The sequence below is a fragment of the Papio anubis genome, chromosome 5 (assembly GCF_008728515.1).
Source record: "Papio anubis isolate 15944 chromosome 5, Panubis1.0, whole genome shotgun sequence".
Taxonomy (NCBI): domain Eukaryota; kingdom Metazoa; phylum Chordata; class Mammalia; order Primates; family Cercopithecidae; genus Papio; species Papio anubis.
In genome coordinates this window covers 105,697,862-105,725,537 of record NC_044980.1, presented here as the reverse complement: position 1 = coordinate 105,725,537, position 27,676 = coordinate 105,697,862, and the positions used below count along the sequence as shown (strand labels likewise).

Below are 27,676 nucleotides of genomic sequence, written 5' to 3'. Positions count from 1 at the left end.
TTGGTTTGGAATCATAAGGACTAAGCCTTTTAAATTTAAAGCATGATAAATTAAGATGTTTTTACTTTAAGGAGAAGATGTAAAAAATACTGATTTGGAATCTCTCTGTAAGTGACTTCTGTTTTTTTTTGTAGAGTCACCTAGGCTGTGTGGAATAAAATGTGGTTAAAATCTTTTAAACTAAAATAAATCAGCATATTTTTTATTAAACTTTCTAGGGAATTGGGCAGATTACTCTGAATATTCCCTTCTTTTTTTTTTTTCCTTCTTATCTTAAAAAGGAGTAAATTGCATGGATGACTTGAAGTGGCAAGTTGGTATTTTTTGAATAAACAGTAAAAAATTTTTGGACATAAATAGTGTAAAAATCCTTATTTAAGTAATTAGGGCAGAAATTTGTCAATTTAAAAAAAAATCTCAATGGCAAAGTAGAGCTGTAAAGAAGGAGTTAGGAATAACTACATTTAAGATGAAAGATGAAGAACAGCTGTAAAGATTCCTTGAAGGCTAAAGATCTACCCAAAAACTGAGGTTCCACCAAAGGAAGAATTCAAGAATGGACAAGGTATTTTTTCTATAATAGGATGAACAAATGTGATAAATTTACCAAGGTAAGCCTAGCAAGCACAAGCCTCCTAGATATTAGGCTTATCTGGATAGGGCTTTATGCATGCAGATAAGTACTATATTTTCTTAATTGATTTCTAAGAGTTATGATTAATAAAAGCTTCTTACAGCTATATACTAAAAAGTGGTCCAAGTTAGGAAGATAGTTAAGCTCCTGGACGTGGTGTGTTTTACCCTTTGTTTTTTAGTCTCAGCTTTTCCTTACCAGCTCATTACTCATCATGTTTTTAAAGAAAGCCCACCTTTAACCTGCAGAAAACACTGGTAATGCCTTTGGAGAAAATACCAGAGGCATTTCCCATCCCCATAGTAAAAGACAGTGTGTATTCTCAGAATGTGCCCCTCCACCCTCCTGTTACCCATGCTGGCTCTTATTCTGCAGTGTGGCTTCCTGTTGTGGTGCATGGCCCCGAGCCCTTCTAATGGGGCTGAACTGCTCTACAAGCGCATCATCCGTCCTTTCTTCCTGAAGCATGAGTCCCAGATGGACAGCGTGGTCAAGGACCTTAAAGACAAGGCCAAAGAGACTGCAGATGCCATCACTAAAGAAGGTAAGACTCAGGAACAATATGGCTCCACATGTGAGAGGAGATGTGACACACTGGGCTTAAATAACAGGCTTCCTGGCCTTCTTGTCTTACCAGCACCCCTCAGCCAAGTGCCACCGTTACTCTGGGATTTCTTTACAAAGTCTTTGCCTATTGAGAACACTTACAGTTCTCAGCTTTTCCCAAGACTCTTCCTCCATGCCACATTTAATGTAGCATTGAGTCAGAACATTAGGAAAAATGACTTTCCATGGTAGGCAGTGATTTTAGAGAATCACCTATATTGATATGCAAGTACATCTCTTCTAATTGTTTATTTGTTTGCATTATACTTTTTAATTACATAGGTAGTTTTAAATAAATGGAGAAAGCACCTTTCAAAAGCTATACTAGCAGGAAACAATTCCATCAAGCATTTACACAGTCAATTTCTATAATTTTACAAAAAATTCTTGATCTTTACTTGAACTGTACATGAGGGGAAAAGAGCCCTCTCAGGTAGGTGTTCTCTCCACTTGCAGAAGCAAACTAAAGGACCTAAAACTAGAGGCAAGCCTGGGATGCCAAAAAGGGGGAGGAGAAATGATAAATAGCCATTCATGAATTCCATGTCTACTCTGACACTTCTCTAATCACCCTCACATAATAAATATTTAGGGCAAACTACCACTCTTTAGAAAAAGTACAACCTCAAAAGCTGTAGTTCTGAATTATAGTAACATATCAAATACCTTGGACTGCATGCCAAAAGACAATACTTGGGGTTCTCTATGACATTTGAACAGATAAATACGTTAAGGGAATTCTCTAGGACTGCAGACTCTTTGGCCTTTGGAATGAAGCACAGGCAGGCTTCTCTGCTATCCTCCAGGCAGTGTAATAGTCAAGGAAAAGGGCAACAGTATTAGATCACCCCTTAGACACTAACCAGCTGGGGAAAGAGTTCATTGGCCAGTCTCCTCCTTAGAATGGTTTGCACCAAGTGGAGAGGCCATGTTGCTCAAGGGGAAAGGGGAGCCCTCATACCCACAGTCACTGTAAACATCCAGTAGACAGGAAGATGGCTTTGGGCAGTGGCTGGATGAAAGTAGATTGGAGATACCCTGGTCTGGAATGAAGTCATCTTCCACAAAGTCTTCCTTCACTGAGACCACGAATTCCGGGTGATCTTTCTCTGAGAGGCTGAGAGGTGCTTCCTTGATTTTCACTACCACATTAGCTTGACTCTCTGTCTCAGACTACGGGCTTGGCATATATGTAGTCAAAATTAATTAGTTCATTAATAGCTTCAAGCTTGGCTGATAATGTCCCCACTGACAGAGAAAGGGAGGCTGGTTAGGAATTGGGTCCTTCTGAGTAGACCTCTGGGAGCTGCTCCAGGCTGGCAGACTCTGGGGAAGGACATTTGAAGAACACTACTGGGGGTAAGCTGTCCAGAATGCCCAACAGGATATCATACTGGGAAGGTAGTTGATGTTTACTTCCAACCCCACCACAACTGACGTCTACCCTCACTGCCTAGTTAGGGATGTCAAGCATCAAATAGATGGAATTAACTTGGCTTTCGCCTCCTCTTCAGTAACCAGGGCCTCCATCCCCAAGTGCTGCCTTCACTCACGGTTCTCAACTATGAGTCCATGCATTTTCTCTTGTAAAAGCTGATTGTCTAGCAAAAATTTTTGGTTCTGTTCTAAATCTACCACTTGCTGTTTCAGGTCACTCATTTGAGCTTGCCTTCTGTCTCTGGCAGTTTGAGCTGCTAACCCTGTTTTTCAGTGTCCTCCTCAGCGCCTTCTCCTTGGGGTTCCCTACCCCCACACAGCACTCAGCATCTCCTGGCTGGCTCCTCTCTGGGCCGGCACCATGAACAGCAGGGCCTAGCTGGCCAGGGCTGTAGCAGCAGGGTGACCAGACAGAAGTAGTACTTTGGAGGCCCTGACAGCCAGCCTAATTCAGTTCAGGTTGATCGGTTCAGTATGCTGTTCAATTTTTGTTATGGGTACAAAAGAATGTCCACTCTCAGCTCTGATTAATTCACTCAATAAATATTTATTTATTGAGGTGTTTAATATGTGCCAAGCATGTTCATAATACTGGCAGTGAACCAGCAAACCAGAGACCATACTCCTTGAATTAATGAAGCTTACAGTCTAGTTGAGAGATAGGCAGTAAAATTGAAAATTAGATGGTATATTTAGCAGATAATATAGGGAAAAAATAAGTAGAAAGATGGGGGGGGCCAAGGACTGGAGGGATGCTTATTATTCTAAATAGAGACATTTAGGAAATCTATACCAGAAGGCTCTACTGAATCAGACTCGATAGCAGTAAAGGAATCAGGAACAGTGACTCAGCCTGTAATCCCAACACTTTGGGAGGCCAAGGTAGGAGGATCACTTGAGGCCAGGAGTTTGAGACCAGCTTGTTTGTGACGGGGTCTCCTATGGAGACCCGCTTTCTACAAAAGTTAAAAAATTAGCCGGACATTGTGACGCAAGCCTGTAGTCCCAGCTACCCAGGAGGCTGAAGTAGGAGGATCACTTCGGCCCACATCAAGGCTGCAAGTGAGCTGTGCCACTCTAGCCTGGGTAACAAAGCAAAACCCTGTCCCCCCTAAAAAAAATAAAAAGAGAGAGAGAAAAAAAAATGGTAAAGGAAAGAACCATGGGGAATCATACTCCAGAATGAGCTGCATATGCAGAAGTCCTGAGGTGGGAGCAACGGAAGAAGTGATCTAGAGAGGTGCAGGAGACGAGGTGGGACAGGTTGCAGGTGATAGGCCATTGTAAAGGTTTTGGCTTCTACTCTGTGTGAGATGTGGAGGTATTGGGGAATTTTAACCAGAGGAGCAAAATGATCTGTCCTGTGTTTTAAAAAGATGCCTGTGGCCACTGTATTAGGAACAGACTGAAGGGGGGTAAGGGAGGAAATTGGGGGAATAGTTAAAAGGTTTTTGCAGTGATCTGACTGGAGATGACGATGGTGGCTTGGTTCTTTGTGTAGCAGTAGGAGGTAAGAAGTATCAGATTCTTGATATATTTCAAAGGTAGAAGTAATGGGATTTGCTTATGGATTGGGCATAGGTCAGAAGGGTTAAGGGCAAGGACAAGCTTTTTAGCCTTAACAAATGGAAGGATAAAATTGCCACTGAGCTGGAGATGACTGGGTAGAATAGGTTTTGTTGGGGTGGGAGGTTGTGGCGGGTCGGGGGGATATGGAATTCAGTCCTGGACATTTGTTTGAGGTGTCTGTTAGATACCTACAAGGATCAAACAGCTAGTTGGATGCAGGTGTCAGGAGTTCAAGAAACAGGTCTGGACTGGGGACATAAATTTGGGGGCCACAAGCTTATACATATTAAACATGAGACTGGATGAGATCACGAAGGTAGTGTAGTTAGGAAAGAGGAGGTCCAAAGACTTAACGCTGGGGAGTCTAAGGTTTAGAGACTGGAGAGATGAGAAGCAACCAGCAAAGCAGACTGATAAGGAGTGGCCAGTTGAGTGTGTGGTATCCTTGGGTCCAAGAACAGAAAGTGTTTCAAAGAGAAGTGATCTATCATGTTACATGCTGTCAACAGGTCAAGTAAGATAAGGACTGAGAAATGAGCAGATTTAGCAATGAGGAAGGTACTAGTGATTTTGATAACACAGATTTTGTGGAGTGGTATCAAACTCCTGATTGCAATGGATTTGAGAGAATGAGAGAAAAGGGATGAGAGAATATAGATCTTTCTTTTGAGAAGTTTCCTGCAAAGGGGAGCAGAAGAATGGGACTATAACTGGAAGAAGGAATTAGGGTCCTGAAATTTAAAAAGTTTTTTTCTTAAGGTAGAGAAACAAAGCCTGTTTGAAAATGAATGGGAATAATTCAACAGAGCAAAAAATGATGACAGGAGTGAGAGGGTGAATTGCTGGAGCTCTGTCCTTGACCAGGGAAGGATCCAGTATCCAGTAGAGGGACTGGTCAGAAGAGCTGGAAGTTTATGATAACAGCAGGGAAATCAGGGTTTATGGTATGCTGTGAGCACATGGGACCATGGGAGCCTACAGAAGTGACTTTCTCATTGTTTCAAATATCTCAGTAAGGTAGGAAGAAAGAAGGCCAATTGAGAGAGGATGGGGAAGGAGACAGTGGAAAGAGAATGTATGAAATAGTTGGGAAGGAGAGGGACTGCTCAACTTTTTCTGTAAAGGGCCAGATAACAATTTTTTTTTTTTTTTTTTGAGACGGAGTCTCGCTCTGTCGTCCAGGCTGGTGTGCAGTGGCCGGATCTCAGCTCACTGCAAGCTCCGCCTCCCGGGTTTACACCATTCTCTTGCCTCAGCCTCCCAAGTAGCTGGGACTACAGACGCCGGCCACCTCACCCGGCTAGTTCTTTGTATTTTTTAGTAGAGACGGGGTTTCACCGGATAACAAATGTTTTCATGGCTATCAGTTCTCTGTTGCAGCTACTCTCCTCTGCCATTGTAGTGTGAAAGCAGCCATGGACACTACATAAGCGAGCGTAGCTGCAGTGTGCCGGCCCCTCTAGGACAGTCGGAGAGTAAATGGACTGGAACAATGTCCTGTGACTGCCAGGCAGTGTTAAAGGCATGCTTGAGATTTGTGTTCATGAATTTATAGTGAAACCAGTTCTTGTTTATGTTTTTCTCCAGCCATACTCAGCTACATGGGTACAGCTGCAGAGTAGGTGGAGAGTTGTGTGAAGGTTGTGATTTCCAGCAACTATGAAGTGAGAGTGGGACTGTGGAGTGGTTAATGCTTGACAATGGAATTTAACCTGAGTAAGGTGGGAAGTGGTGGTGGAAGAACCCTGAATCAGGATAATAGCAGGAATACTCTTATCATCATTTACAATGAGCAAAAAAAGGGGGGTGGGGAGCACACTACAAAGAAAAAAGTGCACTACAAAGATGATGGTGGGTGAGTGGGATGCTTAATACAAGATTATGGAGAGACTGCAGCATTGGCACTAACAGGTATCCTGGGAGTCAGTGCCATATGTAGGGTGGAATATAAGGGTTATTGGAGGGGAGAAATTAAGAGGTCAGGATATTAGAAGATCACGTATGTCTACATGGATATTAAAATCATCAATAATCAAAATAGGAGTAGTAGGTCAGGTGCAGTGGTCACACCTGTAATCCCAGCACTTTGAGAGGCCAAGGTGGGTGGATTGCTTGAGCTCAGGAGTTTGAGACCAGCCTGAGCAACATGGTGAAACCCAATCTCTACAAAAAAAAAAAAAAAACACAAAAATTAGCCAGATGTGGTGATGCGTACCAGTGTCCCAGCTACTCAGGAGGCTGAGGTGGGAGGATCACCTGAGCCTGGGAGGTCAAGGCTGCAGTGAGCTGAGATGGCATCACTGCACTCCAGCCTGGGTGACCGAGTGAGACCCTGTCTCTAAATAAATAAATAAATAAATAAATAAATAAATAAATAAATAACAGGAGTAGTGTTAGAAAGGAACATTAAGTTAGGAGCTAAAATCTTCAAGAAATAAGACAGAGTAGCCCAAGAGTCAGGGATGACAGGGAAAAGGAAGGCTACTTGATAATATAATCTGATGATGAGATTCTGAAAGTGGCAATGAAGAACAAAAACAATACCTACCAGATCCATTTGTACTAGGGTCATGGGAGGAAAGAGACAGCCACCACTTGAGAAAGCAATGTCCTCAGGGCACAGCCAGCTTTCTCTAAGAGCAAGAAGGTAAAGGAAACATTTGGAGGAATGAGTGAGGATATAGATTTTGCCGATGATGGGTCTTGAGCTCCAGAGGGACTCAAGGGTTTTAGAAATTGGAGAAAGGTTTTTGTTGTTTTTTTTTTAGAGCTCTGTGGTAGTTAAGACATGGGAATTGTGAGGTAGAATGACCACGGGGAAGTAAAATCCCAAGAGAGTTCTCCAGCAGCACTGATGCCCCAGAGGTGGTATGTTCCCCATTTCTCCCTCACATACCTCTCTTCTCTGGACTCCTATTTTTGGGTATACAAATCCAGTCTACTTCAATATGTTTTAGGTATTTTCTAACTTGTAGTCTTAACAACCTCCCACTTTAGGATTGCCAGCTTTCTTTTTTTTTGAATAGTCTCACTCAGTTGCCCGGGCTGGAGTGCAGTGGCATGATCTCGGCTCACTTCACCCACATTTCTAGCCTCTTGGTTCTCTTAAGATATCAATACTTAAAATCCAATCTTACTTTGGTATGATACATTCCTAAATAGGGGCATGAGAATTAAAATAAGTTAGGAGGAATTTACATGCTGACACATTTTAGACTTTCTCAAAGCTTTTGGATTAACTAGGAATTGTTTTACAAAGGGTTAGTTAAGGGAAGGACTAGTTTCTCCTTTGCTGTGAACTTGGTTCGGTAATTTTAATTGAGCAAAGGGAGAGCAGCTGTCAGGCAGCTGGTGGACAAGAAGGGACTCCCTGGCTCTCATCACTAAGACTCTGGGCTCCATCAAGAACAGCTGTAGATTGTAAAATCTCACAGGGGGCCCTGGAGGCTTCCAGACAACCCCTTTCCCCTCCATCTCACACACTGCACTGGTTCTTACAGCACATTTCCAGCCACTTGGTAATTAGAAAGTGGAAGGCTTGGTCTCCTGCAGACGTAAGAAAATATATTTTTCTTATTTTTCTCTAGAGACGGGCTCTCACTGTGTTTTGGCCAGGGTGATCTCAAACTCCTGGCTTCAAGGAATACTCCTACCTCAGCCTCTCAAAGTTCTGGGATTATAGATGTGAGCCACCACATTTGGACAGAATATTTTCTTGATGAATATAGTGTCTTGTCACCAACTCAAAGACTTAGAGCAAACTCTTCTCATAGGAGAGAATGGTGGCACAGTAAGAGTATAAATACAGATTGTAAAAACAATTTAGTATAACAACAATTTATATAGCATTCATGTTGCATTAGGTATTTTAACTAGAGATGGGCTTTTAAATTTTTTCTTAAATAGAGGTGAGGGGTGTGGGTCTCAAATTCCTGGCCTCAAGTGATCTTCCCACTTCAGCCTTCCAAAGTGCTGGGATTACAGGCATGAGTCATTATGCCTGGCTGAGATTTAAAGTATACGGAAACACATAGGTTATATGGAAATACTATGTATGCCATTCCCTTTCAGGGCTTGAGCACTCACAGATTTTGGTATCTGTAGGGTTCCTGGAACTAATGTCCTCTCCCCCCGTCCCTCCCCTCCCAAACACATGTATCAAGGGATGACTATATTTCTTGTGCTAGGAATGAGGACTTCTGTGATTTGTCACCATGGGATAAATATGATGACCTAGTTGTCATCAGATTGATAATATATTGATAAGTGAAATCTTACAGGCAAGCACACAGATACGAACTAGAATTTGAATACTACCCTTAAGGAATCTCTGCTTCTTTTAATGCTTAAAGGAGAACAGAGGGCAAACAGTTTAGGTGACAAGGGGCTAGGCTAGATGACCGTCAAGTATTTTGCTCAAGTATTTAGGATTTGTGCTCTAAGAGGTACCCTCTCCATTTCCTGGAAACCCCCTTAGCCCAGACCACAAACCCCAACATGATCGCACCCGAACATGAGTCATCCAAATTTTGTTATCTAGTAGCTACGTTAGGCACAAAGCTTGCATTCCAAAGAGTTTTGATATATATTTCTTTCCCTCCTAACAGCCAAGAAAGCCACCGTGAATTTACTGGGTGAAGAAAAGAAGAGCACCTAAACCAGACTGGATGGAAACTTCCTGCCCTCTCTGTACCTTCTTACTAGAGCTTGATGTTACATTAGGGACCGTGGTATAATTATTTTAATAATGTTGCCTTGAAAACATTTTTGATAAAGATTGGAATGTGTTGTAAGTTTCTTTGTTTACTTTTACTGTCTATATACATAGGGAGCATTTTCAACTTAATGCAGTGGGCAGTGTCCAAGTTTTTGGAAAATGTATTTTGCCTCTGGGTAGGAAAAGATTTATGTTACTATCCTGCAGGAAATATAAACTTAAAATAAAATTATATACCCCACAGGCTGTGTACTTTACTGGGCTCTCCCTGCATGCATTTTCTCTGTAGTTACACTTAGGATAATCTTTATGGTTCTACTTCATGTAATGTAAAATTTTATATAATTCTGAAATGTTTTTAATGTATTTGTGCACATGTACATATGGAAATGTTACTGTCTGACTACAACATGCATCATGCTCATGGGGAGGGAGGAGGGGAAGGTTGTATGTGCCATTTATAACTTCTGTACAGTAAGACCACCTGCCAAAAGCTGGAGGAACCATTGTGCTGGTGTGGTCTACTAAATAATACTTTAGGAAATATGTGATTAATATGCAAATGAACAAAATGAGAAATGAAATCGAATGGAGATTGGCCTGGTTGTTTCCCTAGTACATGGCATATGAATACCAGGATAGCTTTGTAAAGCAGTTAGTCACTCTAGTGATAAATCAGGAAATTTACACACACACATCAGTAACCTATAACTCTCAGTTCCCTGAAGAACTAGTAATACTGTCTTATCTACTTACAAACTTTACATATTTGTCTATTGTCAAGATGCTACAATGGAAACCATTTCTGGTTTTATCTTCAAAGTGGAGAAACATGTTGATTTAGTCTTCTTTCCCAATCTTCTTTTTTAAACAAGTTTAAGGAACTTCTGAAGATTTGTCCACCTCTGATTACATGTATGTTCTTGTTTATATCATTAGCAACAACATGCTAATGACGACACCTAGCTCTTAGAGCAATTCTGGGAGAATGAAAGGAAGTATAACCCATAATCTGCTTGGCAATAGTTAAGTCAATCTATCTTCAGTTTTTCTCTGGCCTTTAAGGTCAAACACAAGAGGCTTCCCTAGTTTACAAGTCAGAGTCACTTGTAGTCCATTTAAATGCCTTCATCCGTATTCTTTGTGTTGATAAACTGCACATGACTACATAGTAAGTACAGAACAATAAAGTTGAAATGGATGTCTCCATTGATCTGCCAAATCGTTAGAGCAATTTGTCTGGACTAGAAAATCTGAGTTTTAAACCATACTGTTAGAGTCCTTTTGAATTAAACTAGACTAAAACAAGTGTATAACTAAACTAACAAGATTAAATATCCAGCCAGTATAGTATTTTTTAAGGCAAATAAAGATGATTAGCTCACCTTGAGATAACAGGTAAGATCATAACGATATCTCATGATGTAAAAAATATTAAAGATACCAATACTAAGGGACAGTATCACTCTAATATGGATCAGAGCATTTATTTTGGGGAGGCAAACTGGTGATTACTGGCATTTTATTAAACTTAAAACTTTGTAGAAAGCAAACAAAATTGTTCTTGCGAGAAAAATCACTTTTAGATTAAAACACATTTTTTTACATACCCAGGAGTATTTAAATCCTTTTCCCATAAATAAAAGTATAATTTTCTTGGTGGCAGAATGAAAATTAGCAAGTTCTAGCATATAGACTATATAATCAGATTGACAGCATATAGAATATATTATCAGACAAGATGAGGCAGTATAAAAGTTACTATTGCTCATAATGACTTACAGGCTAAAATTAGTTTAAAAATACTATATTCTGAATGCAATTTTTTTGTTCCCTTGAGACCACAATTTAACTGTTGTTGGCAGTCTAAGTGTAAATGTTAACAGCAGGAGAAGTTATGAATTGAGCAGTTCTGTCACATGATTTCCCAAATGAAACACTGCCTTGGCTAGAGTTTGAAAAAACTAATTGAGCCTGTGTCTGGCTAGAAAACGAGTTTATTTGAATGTGAATAGTGTTTCAAAGGTACGTAGTTACAGAATTCCTACCAAACAGCTTAAATTCTTCAAGAAAGAATTCCTGCAGCAGTTATTCCCTTACCTGAAGGCTTCAATCATTTGGATTAACAACTGCTACTCTGGGGAAGAGTCTTCTACCCACAGGTGAAGAAAATGAGCACACCCTTCACACTGTTATCACCTACCCTTAAGATGTGATACACTGAATGGAAATAGATGTAAATAAAATTCACTTCTCATTTAACTGTTATATTTCATTTTATTTTGTGGGGCTTTCTTCCTAACCCAGAATTATTTAAGCAAAGTTTTAAAATACAGATAAATGAGCCATAAACACTGTTCTTTATTAACTCCATTCCTCACATGGCTTGTAGTTTTCTTCTGGTGGTTCTTGCCTACCAGAGGAAAAGACCTGCCCTAAAGAAAACATACCAACTCAAAAAGTTTCTACCAATAATTAGCACTACATTTAAAGGAAACTGAATCCACGGTTTTTTTTTTTTTTTCCACCTGTGTATTGCGTTACACACAAAGAAGTCTCCTGTGACTTAAGATAGTGTATTGCAGGCATCTTAATGTAGTAAACTTTGAGACGGAGTCTTGCTCTTTCACCCAGGCTGGAGTGCAGTGGTGCGATCTCAGCTCACTGCAAGCTTTGCCTCCCAGGTTCACGCCATTCTCCTGCCTCAGCCTCCCGAGCAGCTGGGACTACAGGTGCCCGCCGCCACGCCCAGCTAATTTTTTGCATTTTTTAGTAGAGACGGGGTTTCACCGTGTTAGCCAGGATGGTCTTGATCTCCTGACCTCGTGATCCGCCCGCCTCGGCCTCCCAAAGTGCTGGGATTACAGGCGTGAGCCACCGCGCCTGGCCTTGATGTAGTAAACTTTTTACATGTGCCTCCAAATTATGCTGTACTTGTTTTCAGAAGAGATCAAGAAAAGGAGTACTTGAGAATTTTGATAAAAATACCCACTTCTGGCCTGTAAGACCTGCAATCCCAGCACTTTGGGAGGCCAAGGTGGGTGGACTGCTTGAGTGCATGAGTTCAAGACTAGCCTGGGCCACATGGTGAAACCCTATCTCTACAAAAAATACGAAAAAATTAGCGGGGGGTGGTGGAGCATGCCCGTAGTCCCAGCTACTCAGGAGGCTGAGGTGGGAGGACTTGAGCCCGGAGGTCAAGGCTGCAGTGAGTCAAGATGGTGCCAGTGCACTCCAGCCTGGGCAACAGGGCCAGACCCTGTCTCAAAAAACAAAAAAACAAAACCTACTTCTGAAGGTGTGCGTTGGTCCACAGGGTCTCCAACATCTGCTTTTTGATGTCTGCATGTCTAGAATTATGGTGTTTAGAATAACACATGTACAATTCAGATCTTTACCCATCAAATATTACAGTTCTATATAGCATGGCTGGAAAGTAAACATATTTGAGAATGACATTAAAAGTTTTCTTGGCTCACTGCTAGAACACTAACTCTCAAAATCTTACAACATACACACTTAGGAGTTTCCTTGGTTAGATCGATGCTTCCCAAAAACTTTGGTGTGGGCCAGGCGCGGTAGCTCACGCCTGTAATTCCAGCACTTTGGGAGGCCAAGGTGGGTGGCTCAACTGAAGTCAGGAGTTCGAGACCAGCCTGGCCAACATGGTGAAACCCTGTCTCTACTAAATACAAAAAATTAGCTGGATGTGGTGGTGCATTCCTGTAATCCCAGCTACTTGGGAGGCTGAGGCAGGAGAATGGCTTGAACCTGGGAGACAGAGGTTGCAGTGAGCCAAGATCACACCATTTGCACTCTAGCCTGGGAAGCAAGAATGAAACTGCATTTCAAAAAAAAAAAAAAAAATTGGTGTGCATCAGAACTGATGGAGGATGGGGATGGAGAGGAGTGTTGTTAAAGTAGATTACTGTCCTCTAAGATTCTCATTCAGGAAGTCGGGGGTGGGGCTGAAAGTTTTGCATTTTTAAACAGCCCAGGCAACGTGGGTCCAGGAACTGCACTTTGAGATAAAACCACTGGGTTAGGTAAATGCTATCTTTGTATCTTAATACACAGAGGTTTCCAGACCTGGCTGAACACTGGAATCATCTGAGGACCTTTTCAAAAATGATCTCTGCCTCCTCTAACAAAGTGCTGATTTAATTAGTCTACCATGGTAACCAGGTGCCAGTATGCTTTAACAACTCTGTAGGTGATCCTAGTATGGAGCCAGGGTTGAGAACCACTGGTAGAGACTAGTAATGAGGACAAGACTCTTCCTTTGTTGGCCAGGCTGGTCTCAAACTCCTGGGCTCAAGAGATCTACCTGCCTTGGCCTCCCAAAGTGCTGGGATTACAAGCATGAGCCACCATATCCAGCCACTCTGAACTTTTGTGGTTTTTCTGTTTTTTGAGACAGGGACTCACTCTGTCACCCAGGCTGGAGTGCAGTGGCATGATCACAACTCTCTGCAGCCTCAATCTCCTAGGCTCAAGCGATTCTCCCGCCTCAGCTTCCAGAGTAGCTAGAACTACAGGTATGTGCCACCAGGCCCATCTAATTTTTTTTTTTTTTTTTGTAGAGAGGGAGCCTTCCTATATTGCCCAGGCTGGTCTTGAAGTCCTGGGCTCAAGTGGTCTTCTTGCCTCAGTCTCCCAAAGTGCTGAGATTACAGGTGTGAGCCACAGCACCCGGGGCAGATCTCAACTTATAATCAGCCTTTTGGTCCTTCTATCTTAAACACCAGCAACCAAAACAAAGCTACTTAACATGATAGGGATCAAAATAAAAATAGAAGGAAAAAAAAGGAACTTGGAAACAAGAAGACTATAAATCTCACCTTCTGAGAAATAAATTACATCCATGAACTGAGAATAGAATGCTAGAAAAAGGAAACATGCAAATTACAAGAGCTTAAAGAAGTTAAAAAGAAGGCCGGGCACGGTGGCCCACACCTGTAATCTCAGCACTTTGGGAGGCCAAAGCAGGGGGATCACCTGAGGTTGGGAGCTCGAGACCTGCCTAACCAACATGGAGAAACCCTGTCTCTACTAAAAATACAAAAATTAGCCAGGCATGGTGGTGCATACCTGTTATCCCAGCTACTCGGGAGGCTGAGGCAGGAGAATCGCTTGAACCCAGGAGGCAGAGGTTGTGGTGAACTGAGACTGGGCCACTGCACTCCAACCTGGGTGATAGTGTGAAATTCCACCTCAAAAAAAAAAAAAAAAAAAAAGAAAGAAAGAAAGAATCATTTGGGGATCTCATTGAACACATCTGAATTCTGGGCTGGGGCCAGAGATACTGCATTTTTCACAATCTTTCACCAGAGGCCAGTGCTGCTGGTCCTTAAACCACACTTTTAGTAGCAAGTGTACTACATGACTGAGCTGTGAACAGAATGTATATAATGGAAACTCTGAATAGTGGTTAAATTATGAAATATATTGGTAAACTGGGAAGACAGGAAGACAGGAACTATGCAAGCATATGGTAGAGAAAGAAAACTAAATCCTCTTCTTCTACAGATGGAAGTTAATGCCTAAAACAGAAACACACTATTAAAACTAGATGGCTTTTAAAATTATATATAATTTTGATAACAGATTCCTTAAGAAGTGAGTACAGGATGTGAACACAGTTCATAAATACAAAAAGCACTTCAACATCTACATTATGATTCCCTTTTTCAGCTAGGTGTGGTGGCATGCACCTCTAGTCCCAGCCACTTGAGAGGCTTGCTTCAGCCCAGGAGTATGAGAACAGCCTGGGTGAAATCGTGCAGTGGCACGATTTCAGCTCACTGCAACCTCCATTTCCCAGGGTTCAAGTGATTCTCCTGCCTCAGCCACCCGAGTAGCTGGGATTACAGGTGCCTGCCACTGCACCTGGCTAATTTATGTAGTTTTTAGTAAAAATGGGGTTTTACCATGTTGGCCAGGCTGGTCTTGACCTACTGACCTCGTGATACACCACGCCTGGTGAATTTCTATTCATTTTTTAAGTTACCCAGTCTGTGGTGTTCTGTTACAGCAACATAAAACACTAAGATTTCAGAATTATTGCTGTAACAATATATTGCCGTTTCTTCACATTACTGCAATTGGTGCAATCAGTGAACTTTTTTTTTTTTTTTTTTTTTGCCAGTTGTTAAGTGAAAACTGTAATCTTTTTAAAACAGATTAAAAATTTTTTTTTGAATCAGGTCTCTTTTTTTCACCCAGGCTAAAGTGCAGTGGCACAATCACGGCTCAGTGCAGCCTCAACCTCCCAGCCTCAAGTGATCCTCCCACCTCAGCCTCCTGAGTATAAAAGTTTGTAATTAAAAAAAATTTTTTTAGAGGCCAGGTGTGGTGTGGCTCATGCCTATAATCTCAGCAATTTGGGAGGCCAAGGCGAGCAGATCATGTGCAGTCAGGAGTTCGACACCAGCCTGGCAAACATGGTGAAACCCTGTCTCTACTAAAAATACAAAATTAGCCAGGCGTGGTGGTGATGCTTGAAATTGGGTGGCAAAGATTGCAGTGAGCTGAGATCACGCCACTGCACACCAGCCTGGGCAATGTGTATTTGGCTCATGATTAGGAGCTGGGAAATCCAAGAGCATGGCACAGTATATGGCAAGGGTCTTTGATGCTGCGTGATCCCATGGTGGAAGGTGAGAGGACAAAGAGGGTGTGCTCAGGAGAGCAAAAGAAAAATTTGGCTGAACTCCATTTTATAACAAACCCACTCCTGAGATAGTAACATTAATCCATTCCTGAGGGCAGAGCCACCATGGCCCAATCACCTCCCAAAGGTTCCACCTCTCTATAACATCACAATGGCAATTAAATTTCAACATGCATTTTGGAGGGGACATTCAAAATATAGCACTGACAATCCTTATTGCCCCCAAACTAAACCACTTCCAGATTTCAACCATCTTTCTGTGACAAATCTTTTAAGTTGGCTACCAGAGTATACTTTTTTTTTTTTTGAGACAGGGTCCAGCTCTGCTGAGGTGAGTGGAATAGCATGATCACGGCTCACTGCAGCCTCACCTCCAGAGCTCAAACAATCCTCCCACCTCAGCCTCCCAAGTAGCTAAGACTATAGGCAAGTACCACCATGCCCAGCTAATTCTTTTATTTTTTGTAAAGACAGAGTCTCACTATGGTGCCCAGGTTGGTCTCAAATTCCTGGACTCCAGTGATCCTACTGCCTCAGCCTCCCAAGGTGCCGGGATTACAGGTGTGAACCACTGTACCTGGCCCAGTATGCGTTCTCAACTACTTTCTTCCTTAGCTGCCTTGGCTGTCAGGACTGAAAAAGCTATGTAGTCACCCCTCATCTGTGGTTTCACTTCTGTTGTTTCAGTTACCTTGGTCTCAAAACAGGTGAGTATAGCACAATATTTTGAGAGAGACTGACAATTTCCACATACCTTTTATTACAGTATATTGTTATAATTGTTCTAATTTTATTGTTAATCTGTTACTGTGTCCAATTTATAAACTTTATCATAGGTATGTATTAACCCATTCTCACACTGCTATGAAGAAATATCCAAAACTGGGCAATTTTTAAAGGAAACAGGTTTAATTGACTCACGGTTCCGCATTGCTGAGGAGGCCTCAGGAAACTTACAAACATGGCAGAAGGCAAAGGAGAAGCAGGCACCTTCACAGGGCGGCAAGATGGAGTGACTGCAAGCAGGTGAAATGCCAGGCACTTATAAAACCAACAGATCTTATAAGACTCATTATCTCAAGAACAGCACAGGGGAAATTGCCCCCATGATCCAAGTATCTCCACCTAGTCCCACCCTTAACACATAGGGATTTAGGGATTATAATTCAAGATGAGATTTTGGGTGGGGCCGCAGATAACCATATCAGGTATATATGAATAGGCAACAACACAGTATATATATGGTTCAGTACTATCTGCTGTTTCAGGGATCCACTCAGAGTCTTGGAATGCATCCCCCAAGGATAAGGAGGACTGCTGTGTTCACTTTCTCAGCCTCCTTTGCAGCTAGTGATGGACGTGTCACAGTTCTCAACAGCGAAACTAAGTGAAAGCCTGCTGGGAGGAATTCTGAGAAATCTCATGCCTATGGTCTCAGCTACTTGGGGGGCTGAGGTGGGAGAACTACTTGCCAGAAGTGGCTGGCACAGCTACCTTTACTTCCTGCCTCGCACTCACGTAAATACTAGCCCTTTTACAAGCAGGAACAACAATCATAAAGGTGTTAGAAATATGTCATGAACAGTAGAGCGGAAAAATACAAAAAAGGCATCACTGAGAGCTAAACCAACAACCACAGCAACCTCACTTGGATTTAACATGAGACAAAAATCTCCTGCTTAAGTCCCTCATTGTTACACAGCAAACACATTCCCTTGTTGTGTTACACAGCCAAACACACCCACTTTCTCAAAGAAGGCTGCTCTGAATTATGTTTTACACATACTCCCCTCTCCCCAGTATTTATTTGTAAGTCAAATATGTAAACTCTTATACTATTATGTTCACTATAAAACAGAAATTGTTAAGAATTAAAAAAAAAAAAGTCAACAGGCCAGCTGGCTCATGCCTGTAATCCCAGCACTTTGGGAGGCCGAGGCAGGCAGATCAACTAGGTCAGGAGTTCAAGACCAGCCTGACCAACACAGAGAAACCCCTTCTCTACTAAAAATACAAAAGTAGCTGGGCGTGGTGGCACATGCCTGTAATCCCAGCTACTAGGGAGGCTGAGGCAGAGGAATCACTTGAACCTGAACCTGGGATGCGGAGGTTGTCGTGAGCTGAGATTGCGCCACTGCACTCCAGCCTGGGCAACAAGAGTGAAACTCTATCTCAAAAAAAAAAAAAAAAAAAAAAAAACACACACGCTTAAAGAAAATGGAATTTACTGAAAATAAGAGGTAGCTTGCAGAATTCAAGGAAGAGCCAAACCAGGCCTCAGAAAGAACAGCAATCAGGATAGCTCAAAATCACTTTCAGAAACTGCTCTGAAATAAATTCAGAAGCACCAATCCAATTTAGTTTCTTGAAGGAAAGTGTACCTCAAGGTGCTGAAGTACAGTTAATTTTAGAACTCCCATGAAAATCATGTTCTTAAACCTACAAAATAAGCAAATTTAAAGCTTAAAATCCAGGACTTTCCATGTCAAAACAAGAATTGAACGATTCGATTACAGTAACAGATTAAAATATGATCTACAGACTGGCTTTTTACAGACTCCCCTGTTCCCCACCCACAAGAGGACCTACCACTTTCTTCTAGTTTTAGACTCACACTATGGAAACTTTCACTACATATTTTATTCTTAATTACCTCTCCTCTCCTAGCATTCATTCATAAGCAAAAGTTGCAAAAGTCAGTTTCAAATTTTATTTCATTAACTTAAAAGGTGGACAAAATGTTTATTTTAAATCGAATTGAAATTTATCTGAAACAAGTAACTCATTTCAAGTAACTTATTGTACAGTCCTTTGTTCATTTAAAAATATTCTTTCTTCCAAAAAAACTGCATTGAAAGACAAAAAAATTCTTTTATATGGCATAAAAGCAAGATGCAAACTTCTGATGTAAATGTTTCACTGTCAACTCCGATGATAAAGATGAGAGGCACAAGCGTTCACAGTTCAGTTAAATGATGCAAACAAAAAGCTTCTGTTTCCCTCTGATACAAATCAGAAGTCTCCATTCATGTCTCTTACAGTAGTACCACATACTTGATGCTGATACTAGGTTACTTCTTTTTCTTTCCTTTCCCTTTTTTACTTCCCTCTCCTTGTTGAAGACTTTGGTCAGCACCTCCTGCTTTTTGTGTCCTTGTTTTTAGTTTAGGTATCATTTCTGCTGCATACAACATTACTGACTTACCTAGGAACCAGAAGTTAGGCTTAGTGTATAATCTGAGAAATAAGACATAAAAAGTCATCAACTTGAATATCACAAAGTGTAAGAAACTATCACATCAAGAAAATGGAAAATATGTTTTTTAAAAAAATGAAAAATCAAATGACTGAAGACACTGACTAGCTCAAGCTGGGGGAAATGTACTGAGAGTGAGAATAATGCTGAAAATATTTAAATGAATCATATCAAAAGGCAAACATAAGTATGAAAAAAAAATTTTGGTCTTGGTCCTAGCAATTAGCTTGAAGATCTAAGGAGTATCCAAATACACCTCAGGTAGGAAACAGAGTCAGAATATCATTGTCTCTTAAGACACTGAAACACAGGGTTTTCTCAGACTTACAACAAAAAAACAGTATCATCAAGTCACAAGAGATCCGACGGGTAAGATCAGATGATCTACACTTACATGCATTCCTGCTCTGCATACCGACAACCAGCTGCCTTCACCCAAAACAGACTAAGCTCCTCAGCTCTGCTTTCTTTTTACTATTTTACTTGGGTCTTACTGGAAATAGGAAGTGACATGTTCTCACCATAATTTCTACCCCTATTTTATCTACTAGTTAATTACAAGTTTTTGTTTGTTTTTGTTTTTTTGAGATATAATATAGGAAAATGTTAAGGAGGAGAAAAAACGTATTAGAATATACTATCACTCCTTAGTCACAACCTGAAGCATCTAGCAATACCTACCAATCCTGATGAGTTTTAGTATATAAAAAAAATCTATTTTAGGCTGAGCCCAGTGTATCATGTCTGTCATCTCGGCTCTTTGGGAGGCTGAGGCAGGAGGATCACTTGTGTCCACGAGTTTGAGACTGGCTTAGGAAACATAGCAAAACCCCATCTCTAGAAAAAATAAAAAATCATGCGTCTGTATTCTCAGCTACCTGGGAGGCTGAGGTGCGAGGGTTGCTTGAGCCCAAGAGGTCAAGACTGCAGTGTGTTAGCTGAGCGTGGTGGCTCACGCCAACACTTTGGGAGGCCGAGGTGGGCAGATCACCTGAGGTCAGGAGTTCGAGACCAGCTTGACCAAGATAGAGAAACTCCATCTCTACTAAAAATAAAAAATTAGCCGGGTATGATGGCTCATGCCTATAATCCCAGCTACTCAGGAGGCTGAGGCCGAAGAATCACTTGAACCTGGGAGGCAGCGGTTGCGGTGAGCCAAGATCACACCATTGCACTGTAGCCTGGGCAACAAGAGCGAAACTCTGTCTCAAAAAAAAAAAAGAAAAAGACTGCAGTGTGCCATAATCGTGCCACTGCACTCAACCTGGATGACAGAGTGAGCCCTTGTCTTTAAAAATAAAAGTTCAAACATGCTGGCTGGGCATGGTGGCTAATGCCTGTAATCTCAGCATTTTGGGATCTCCTCAAGATGGGAAGATTGCTTGAGGCCAGGAGTTTGAAATTAGACTGGGCAACATAGTGAGACCCTTGTCTCTCTATTTTAAAAAAATCAGGCCGGGTGCAGTGGCTCATGCCTGTAATCCCAGCACTCCGGGAGGCCAAGGTGGGCAGATCACGAGGTCAAGATATCGAGATCATCCTGGCCAACATGGTGAAACCCCATCTCTACCCAAAATACAAAAGTTAGCTGGGTGTGGTGGCACATGCCTGTAGTCCCAGCTACTCGGGAGGCTGAGGCAGGAGAATCACTTGAACCAGGGAGTCGGGGGTTGCAGTAAGCCAAGATCATACCACTGCACTCCAGCCAGAGCGAGACTCTGTCTCAAAAACAAACAAAAAAAACCAAAAAAATCAAACAAGTTGTCAGTTTGTCTGACAGTTTCACTGTTTTTAAGTAAATTTAATGGGAGAGTTCAACTAAACTGAGGGGATTATTAAAATGAAAGAAAAAATTAATAGCTCTGTTTTAAAAAATTAAAATTCTCAGAGATGAAAATTCAGAAAAATAAACAACATGTAAACAAAAACTTATCTTCCTAATACTCAGAACTAACATTCTGTTATATTGATGTCAGTTTGGTTACTGTTTTTCATGAAATAAAACACTAGAGATGATGCAACAGTCTTCTATGACCATCAATCCCTGTGTTTCTACTCTCTATCCTGCTCACCATTAGGTGACTACTGTCTTAAGAGTGAGTGTTTCCTTACAGAGCATTTCAAAAAAATACCAATAAGCAACATTACATATGCATCTATCAATAAATAGTAATATTTTGTATTTAAATTTACCTAAGTGGTACCATATTATGCATATCTCTTGCTTTTTTCAGTCAATATTGCTTTTTAGATTTATTAATGATAGAATAATTAGATATTAACAGACCTCAAGGACCTCTAGGATCTGAAATGGCAATTAATGTTCAACAACTTAATAATTTTATATTCTTAACCTGGGAGCAATGACAGACTTCCAGAGGTTTCTAAAATGCTCACACAACAATTTTTTGGAAAAATGTTTAGTGGGTCTCATTACATTTTCAAAGAGGTCGTTCACCTCAAAGAAATTAGAACTACTGCTTCTCTCCATGAGCAGTAGTCCTGTCTTTAAATTAATCTTCAGAATGCAAACTGTGACTTTCACCTTTCAGTTTTAGAACCTTTTCTGTGCTGCATAGGAGAAACCTATCCCTGAGCCCCACTGATTCATTTAAAAAGCTTACGTGATGGGAACTGCACAAGGCAGAGGCTGCCATCTTCCTGTTTGAGCTGGACCCGGACTCTGCCTCTGTATTGGACATCACGATTCCATTCTCTAGAGTACATTTTATTTTTCTAACATAAACGAAACAAAAGAAAAACAGGGCTTAAGAAACTTATTACATCAATTAGATGAGTATGGAAAATAGTGAAGAACCACGTCATACCTCAAGAAATACGTTAAGTCCAACTGCTGAACATACATCTTGAATCTCTGTAGCTGTAGGATTTTCAACAGCCTGAACAGTTAAAAACATAAACACTAAATATATTTGCTTTAAGTGGACACTGCCATAATGTTGGGTAAATAATTTCAAATACTACAATCAAACAAGTACCAAAACCCTAGGTTTCCTTTTTCATTAAGTACAGATGCTTCCACTGTAATTTTAAAAATTCCTAGGAATAACACTAATGCATACGTGTGTGCCCATCTCCCCTCCAACAGAACATAAACTTCTGAGGGCACGGGCTTTGTTTTGTTAACCAGTGTATTCCCCAGCACCTACCATGGTACTCTGAACATAGTAGGCGCTCAATGATTACTGACTGCTTAAACAATTACACATACAAACACTTTAGAAAACTGCTAGTATCTACTAAAGCTGAATATATGCATTGTTTATGGCCCTGCAATTCCATTCCCAGATGTGTTCTACAAAATATGTTCACTAAAAGACAACTATTTATAATAGCCTCAAACTATTAATAGAAATAATCCAATTTTCCATCCAGAGAAGAAAGGGCCAGGTGTGGTGGCTCACAACTGTAATCCCAGCACTTTGGGAGGCCAAGGTAGGCAGATCACTTCAGTTCAGGAGTTTGAGACCAGCCTAGGCAACATGGAGAAATCTCATTGCTGCAAAAAAATACAAAAATAGCCGGACGTAGTGGCATGTGCCTGTAGTCCCAGCTACTCGGAAGGCTGAGGTTGGAGGATGGCTTGAGTCCGGGAGGTGGAGCCTGCAGTGCGCTGAGACTATACCGCCGCACTTCAGCCTGGGTGACAGAGCCAGACCCTGTCTCTTAAAAAAACAAAAAAGAAGGTAGAAAAGACTCTGGTGTATTCACACAATGCAATACTATAGAGGAGACACGGCAGTAGTTTTGAGTAGGGAAATTCTGTCCTCAGGCTCCCTACCCCTACACACACGCAAAAGACATCTAGCAACGCTTGGAGACATTTTTGATAGTCACAATTAGGGAATGGGGGTTGGAGAAGGATAGTGGGTAGAGGCCAGGGATACTGCTGAACATCTTAAAATGCACATAACAACCCCCAACAACAATTATCTAGCTCAAACTGGCAATGGTGCTGCTACTGACAAACTCTGTTACAGAGCAATGAAAATTCAACTACATTCTAATATGTAGATAAATCTCGTAAAGTTCAGTGAAAAAAAAGATACAAAAGTACATACTGTGAAATTCCGTTTACAGAAAAGTGAAAAATGAGCAAAAGTAACCTATGGTGTCAAAGTCATGACAGTGGTCATCCTGGTATTTTTGAGCATATGCGGAGGTGACAGTGACTGGGAGGGAACATAACGCAATCTTCCTGGATGCTTATAATGTTTTCTTTTTTGAGTGCTTGTTACCACCCAGATGTACTCATCACGTGAGAATTCACTGCATCAAACCTAGGTGCCTTAAATCTGTCATATTACAAAATACAAATTACATTTTAATAAAACTCAACAGGGCTGAACTTTTTGCAAGTCTTCACATACTTAAAAAAATCTCAACTACATTCTGAACATTGTTAATATATCGTACAATGTCATAATTGTGATTTCCTGTATCAAGGGGAACAATGTCATAACTTCGTTTTAAAAAAACATGTAAACTCTACAGACTCTGCTCCCACTTCTTTACAAACACAGGCTCATTAAGAGCCATTAAAAAAAAATCCCTTCAGCTATGAATTAATGACTTTCTGGTTTCACCAACACTAAGGAACGCACCCCAATTCTTGGCTGTCGTTCTCCTCAAGCCCGAAATAAATGCAGTGAAGAGAACCCCCTGTGGCTCTAACAAGATGACGTGGCCCGACCAGGATGACACCCCCCATTCCCTCGAGGACCAAGGAGCCAGCCATCTGCTTACCTTACTTATGGGGATTCGCCTTCCCTCTGCGATGGTCTTCTTATTATTTAAATAAGCAGGATAGATACAAATAAACCTGCCATAGACAATAGCATAAGTGGTATCACTAGAGCAGTAAGAGGCAGGAGAAGAGGGTCGGGTGGCAGGAAACCGAAGGGCAATTCATACTGAGTAGATATCAGATGGCTACTCCCTTTTCAAACCCTTCTTTTTCTGCGTGGCTGCTGAAAAATCAAACTACCTTGGAAAGGTCCCCTCCAGCAACCAATCAGACTGGCTGCAGGCCTACTCCTCATTCTGAGTGATCCCCCTCCCTCAACCAATCAGACTGGCACTGGTCAATAGGAAACCTCTACAGAGTATTTAAATCCCAGAAAATTCTGTAACCAACAGCTCTTGGGCGGCTTGCTGGAGCCTGCTTCCACCCTGTGGAGTGTACTTTTGTTTAAAATAAATCTGCTTTCGCTGCCTTGCTTTGTGTGTTTTGTTCAATTTCTTATTCAAAACGTCAAGAACCTGGACAACTACACTCAACGGATAACAAGTATTTTCAAAAATACATTCTTTCGGTCCGTGGTAGGCGAGGTCATCATCATTGCTGGTACACCTATGCTATTATTTGCTTAATGTTTTTTCTTTAAATTACCTCCCTTTTACTTAACTTAATTAAAAATAAACTTTATCCACTACCTTGGAAGGAAAAAAACCACACGAATAGAAACAAAACAACCTGGGTAAATGTTACATTAGACACAGCAGCCTGTTAAAAGTTCCTGAGACTGGGTCCGCCCTCTTATATAAAAAGTGTCCGAGGTATTAAAAACTTGAAAATTTCACAAATGAGCCTTTCTGAACGCAACAATAATTAAAAAGAACACATTTCTCACACTGAGATTATGTTACTTAATATTATGTCCACGTAGCACCCAAAATCCTTGTCTCGCGTACAGGTAAACACTAGGCTACCTACGGTAGGAATTTCAGGAGCCCTGCGAAGAGCCTGGTGGCTGCTGCAGGATTCTCACAAAAATCAGCCGCCAAGGAGACCCGCAGAGCCCGTCCAGGGCGAGCTGGATCAGCTAGGCCATTCTAGAGGCCGCGGAGCGGAGAAGGGCGGTGTAACACTCGCAGCACCACAGCAAGCCCCTTCCTTTCTGAGGACCCACCTACCCAGAACCCACCTGTCCTGGTCCGCCGGGGACCGCGCTGCAGCGCAAGCCATCTTCACAAGAGTCTAAACAACAGCCCAGGAACCGTACTTGAAAACCCGGGAGGAACTCAGCTCGGCGTTTCCGAGACAGCCCGCTTTTCCGCCGGAAGTCCTGCCCACCAAATGGTTCCGCGTCCGCGATTTCTCACCGCCTGTTTGTTCCGGCACCTGTCGCTCGGCGCCAAGATCTCTAGTCTCTGACGTGGCGCGAAGACTTCCCTCTCGCGAGAGGATCATGAAAGCTTCTCATTGCTTTCCCAAATCTCGCTGGGGAGACCAGGTGGGGTGCATGCACGGCCGCTGAAATGGGTTTAACTTCGACCTTCCCTCCTTTCCAGTTTTTCAGCAAGTATGGGTGATACTAGCTACCCTCTGTTAAGGGGCGAAGACTGTGCAACGAGGGGAATCTGTTTGGTTCAGGATGTTAGAGCAGGCAAGGAAATACTCCTTATGTTTAATTTTTATCCGTTCGTGGGCCCTAGAGCTTGCTTTCAATTTGGCAAAATGGATTTTTATAGTGGTAGAACTAGCAAAGTTATAGACGTTGTGTTTCAGTGTGCTGTGTGTTAGAAACTTCAGTGAGCTGTGTGTTAGGCCGGGTGTGGTGGCTCACGCCTGTAATCCCACCACTTTGGGAGACTGAGGCAGGCGGATCGTAAGGTCAGGAGTTCGAGAGCAGCCTGGCCAACGTGGTGAAACCCCGTCTCTACTAAAAATGCAAAAACTAGCGGAGTGTGGTCGCACACCTGTAATCCCAGCTACTAGGGAGGCTGAGTCGGGAGAATCACTTGAACCTGGGAGTTGGAGGTTGCAGTGAGCTGAGATCACACCACTGTACTCCAGCCTGGGTAACAGAGCAAGACTCCGTCTCGGGAAAACAAAACAAAACTATTCAGCTTTTAAAACTTCTGAAGGATACTGTGTGCCATCACTACAGGCATACTTCATTATTGCACTTCGCTTTGCTGCCACGAGTAGATACAGCCTTTTTACAAATGGAAGGTTTTTGGCAAATCTGCCAGAGGAAGTCTCTTGGTGCCGTTTTTTCCAGCAGCATACGCTTTGTGTCACATATGGTAATTCTTGCAATATTTCAAACCTTTTCATTATTTCTGTTACGGTGATCGGTAATCAGTGATGTTTGCTGTTACTATTATAATAGTTTTAAGGCCGGGCGCGGTGGCTCACGCCTGTAATCCCAGCACTTTGGGAGGCTAAGGCAGGTGATCATGAGGTCGGGAGATAGACACCTTCTTGGCTAACATGGTGAAACCCCATCTCTACTAATATACAAAAAATAAGCCGGGCATGGTGGCGCAGGCCTGTAGTCCCAGCTACTTGGGAGGCAGGGGAATCGCTTGAACCCTGGAGGTGGAGGTTGCAGTAAGCCAAGATCGCGCCACTGCACTCCAGCCTGCCGACAGTGCAGGACTCTGTCTCAAAAAATAATAATAATAAGTTTTGGGGCACCATGAACCATGCCCAGATAAGATGGGGGAACTTAATGGATAAACGTTGTCTTTGTTTTAACTGTTTGACCAACTGGCCATTTCCCATCTCTCTCCCTTTCCTGCAGTCCCTATTCCCTGAGACACAACAATGTTGAAATTAGGCCAATTAATAACCCTACAATGGCCTCTAAGTGTTAAAGTGAAAGGAAGAGTCACATGTCTCACTTTCAGTCAAAAGATGGAAACGATTAAGCTTAGTGAGGAAGGCATATGTAAGCCAAGATGGGTTGAAAGCTAGGCCTCTTGGCACCTAACAGCCAAGTTGTAAATACAAAGACAAAATTCTTGAAGGAATTAAAAGGAAATTACTTCAATAAACACACAAATGATCAGAAAGCAAAACTTTATTGCTGATATGGAGAAAGTTTTAGGTGTTTGGACAGAAGATCCAACCAGCCACAACATTCCTTTAACCCGAAGTGTAATCCGAGCAAGGCCCTAACTCCCTTCAATTCTATAAAGGCTGAGAAAGGTTAGTAAGCTTCAGAAGTGGGAAGCTAGTAGAGGGTGGTTCAGGAGGTTTAAGAAAGTATCCATCTCCATAACATATAACATGAAAGTGCAAGGTGAAGCAGCAAGTGCTGATAGAGAAGCTGCAGCAAGTTATCCAGAAAATGTAGCTAATATCATTGATGATGATCAATGATTACCTAATATTATTTAGTGGCTACACTAAACAACAGATTTTTCAATGTAGACAAAACAGCCTTCTGTTGGGAAAAGATACCTTCTAGGAAGTAGCACTCAAAATCCTTGTCTCTTTAATAGAAGTCAGTGCCTGGCTTCAGAGCTGCTGAGGACAGGCTGATTGTCTTGTTAGGGAGTAATGCAGTTGGTGACTTTAAGTTGAAGCTAATGGATATTTACTATACCGAAAATCCTATAGCCCCTAAGAATGATGCTAAATCAACTCTGCCTGTGTTCTTTAAATGGAACAACAAAGCCTGGATGACAGTACATCTGTTTACAGCATGCTTTACTGAATTATTTTTGAGATAAGGTCTCGCTCTGTTACCCAGGCTGGCATGCAGTGGCCCTATCACATCTCATTGCAGCCTTGACCTCCCACACTCAAGCAGTCCTCCCACACAAGCCTCCTGAGTAGCTGGGACTATGGGCTCACGCCACCATGCCTGGTTGATTTATTTTTATTTTTAGTAGAAACAAGATCTTGCTATGTTGCCTGGGCTGGTCTTGAACTCACGGGGTCAAGCAATCCTCTTGCCTCAGCTTCCCAAAGTACTGGGATTACAGGCATGAACCACCGCCCCCAACCTTTACTGAATATTTTTAAGG

General features: G+C 41.9%; 2 protein-coding genes and 1 pseudogene across 5 annotated transcripts in view; 1 reads left to right on the top strand and 2 right to left on the bottom strand.

The window, feature by feature from the left end:
* The window catches only part of REEP5 (receptor accessory protein 5), a 45,269-nt gene extending 34,044 nt beyond the window's left edge, over window positions 1-11,225 (top strand). The window contains exons 4-5 of the mRNA XM_009208895.2: window positions 1,010-1,178; window positions 8,854-11,225. Of these exons, the coding sequence (XP_009207159.1) occupies window positions 1,010-1,178; window positions 8,854-8,903 (219 nt within the window). The 3' untranslated portion in view covers window positions 8,904-11,225. The remainder of the gene's footprint in view (window positions 1-1,009; window positions 1,179-8,853) is intronic.
* SRP19 (signal recognition particle 19) overlaps window positions 1-25,057 on the bottom strand; it is a 28,917-nt gene extending 3,860 nt beyond the window's left edge. Inside the window, exons 1-5 of one of the 3 annotated variants that reach the window (XM_017959780.3) lie at window positions 24,841-25,057; window positions 23,660-23,735; window positions 21,721-21,792; window positions 21,517-21,628; window positions 17,848-18,873 (exon numbers count right to left, since the gene is read on the bottom strand). In XM_017959780.3, the coding sequence (XP_017815269.1) occupies window positions 18,842-18,873; window positions 21,517-21,628; window positions 21,721-21,792; window positions 23,660-23,735; window positions 24,841-24,881 (333 nt within the window). In that variant the 5' untranslated portion in view covers window positions 24,882-25,057 and the 3' untranslated portion in view covers window positions 17,848-18,841. Of the gene's footprint in view, window positions 1-17,847; window positions 18,874-21,516; window positions 21,629-21,720; window positions 21,793-23,659; window positions 23,736-24,840 lie in introns of those variants that run through there. The other 2 variants (XM_009208896.3, XM_009208897.3) reach the window with 2 other exon arrangements.
* Window positions 252-8,745, bottom strand: LOC103885329 (annotated as a pseudogene). The gene is made up of 2 exons (XR_004183951.1): window positions 8,696-8,745; window positions 252-3,122 (listed from the first exon to the last, which is right to left on the bottom strand). The product of XR_004183951.1 is annotated as an uncharacterized LOC103885329 (transcript).
* Window positions 25,058-27,676: the final 2,619 nt, after the last annotated feature.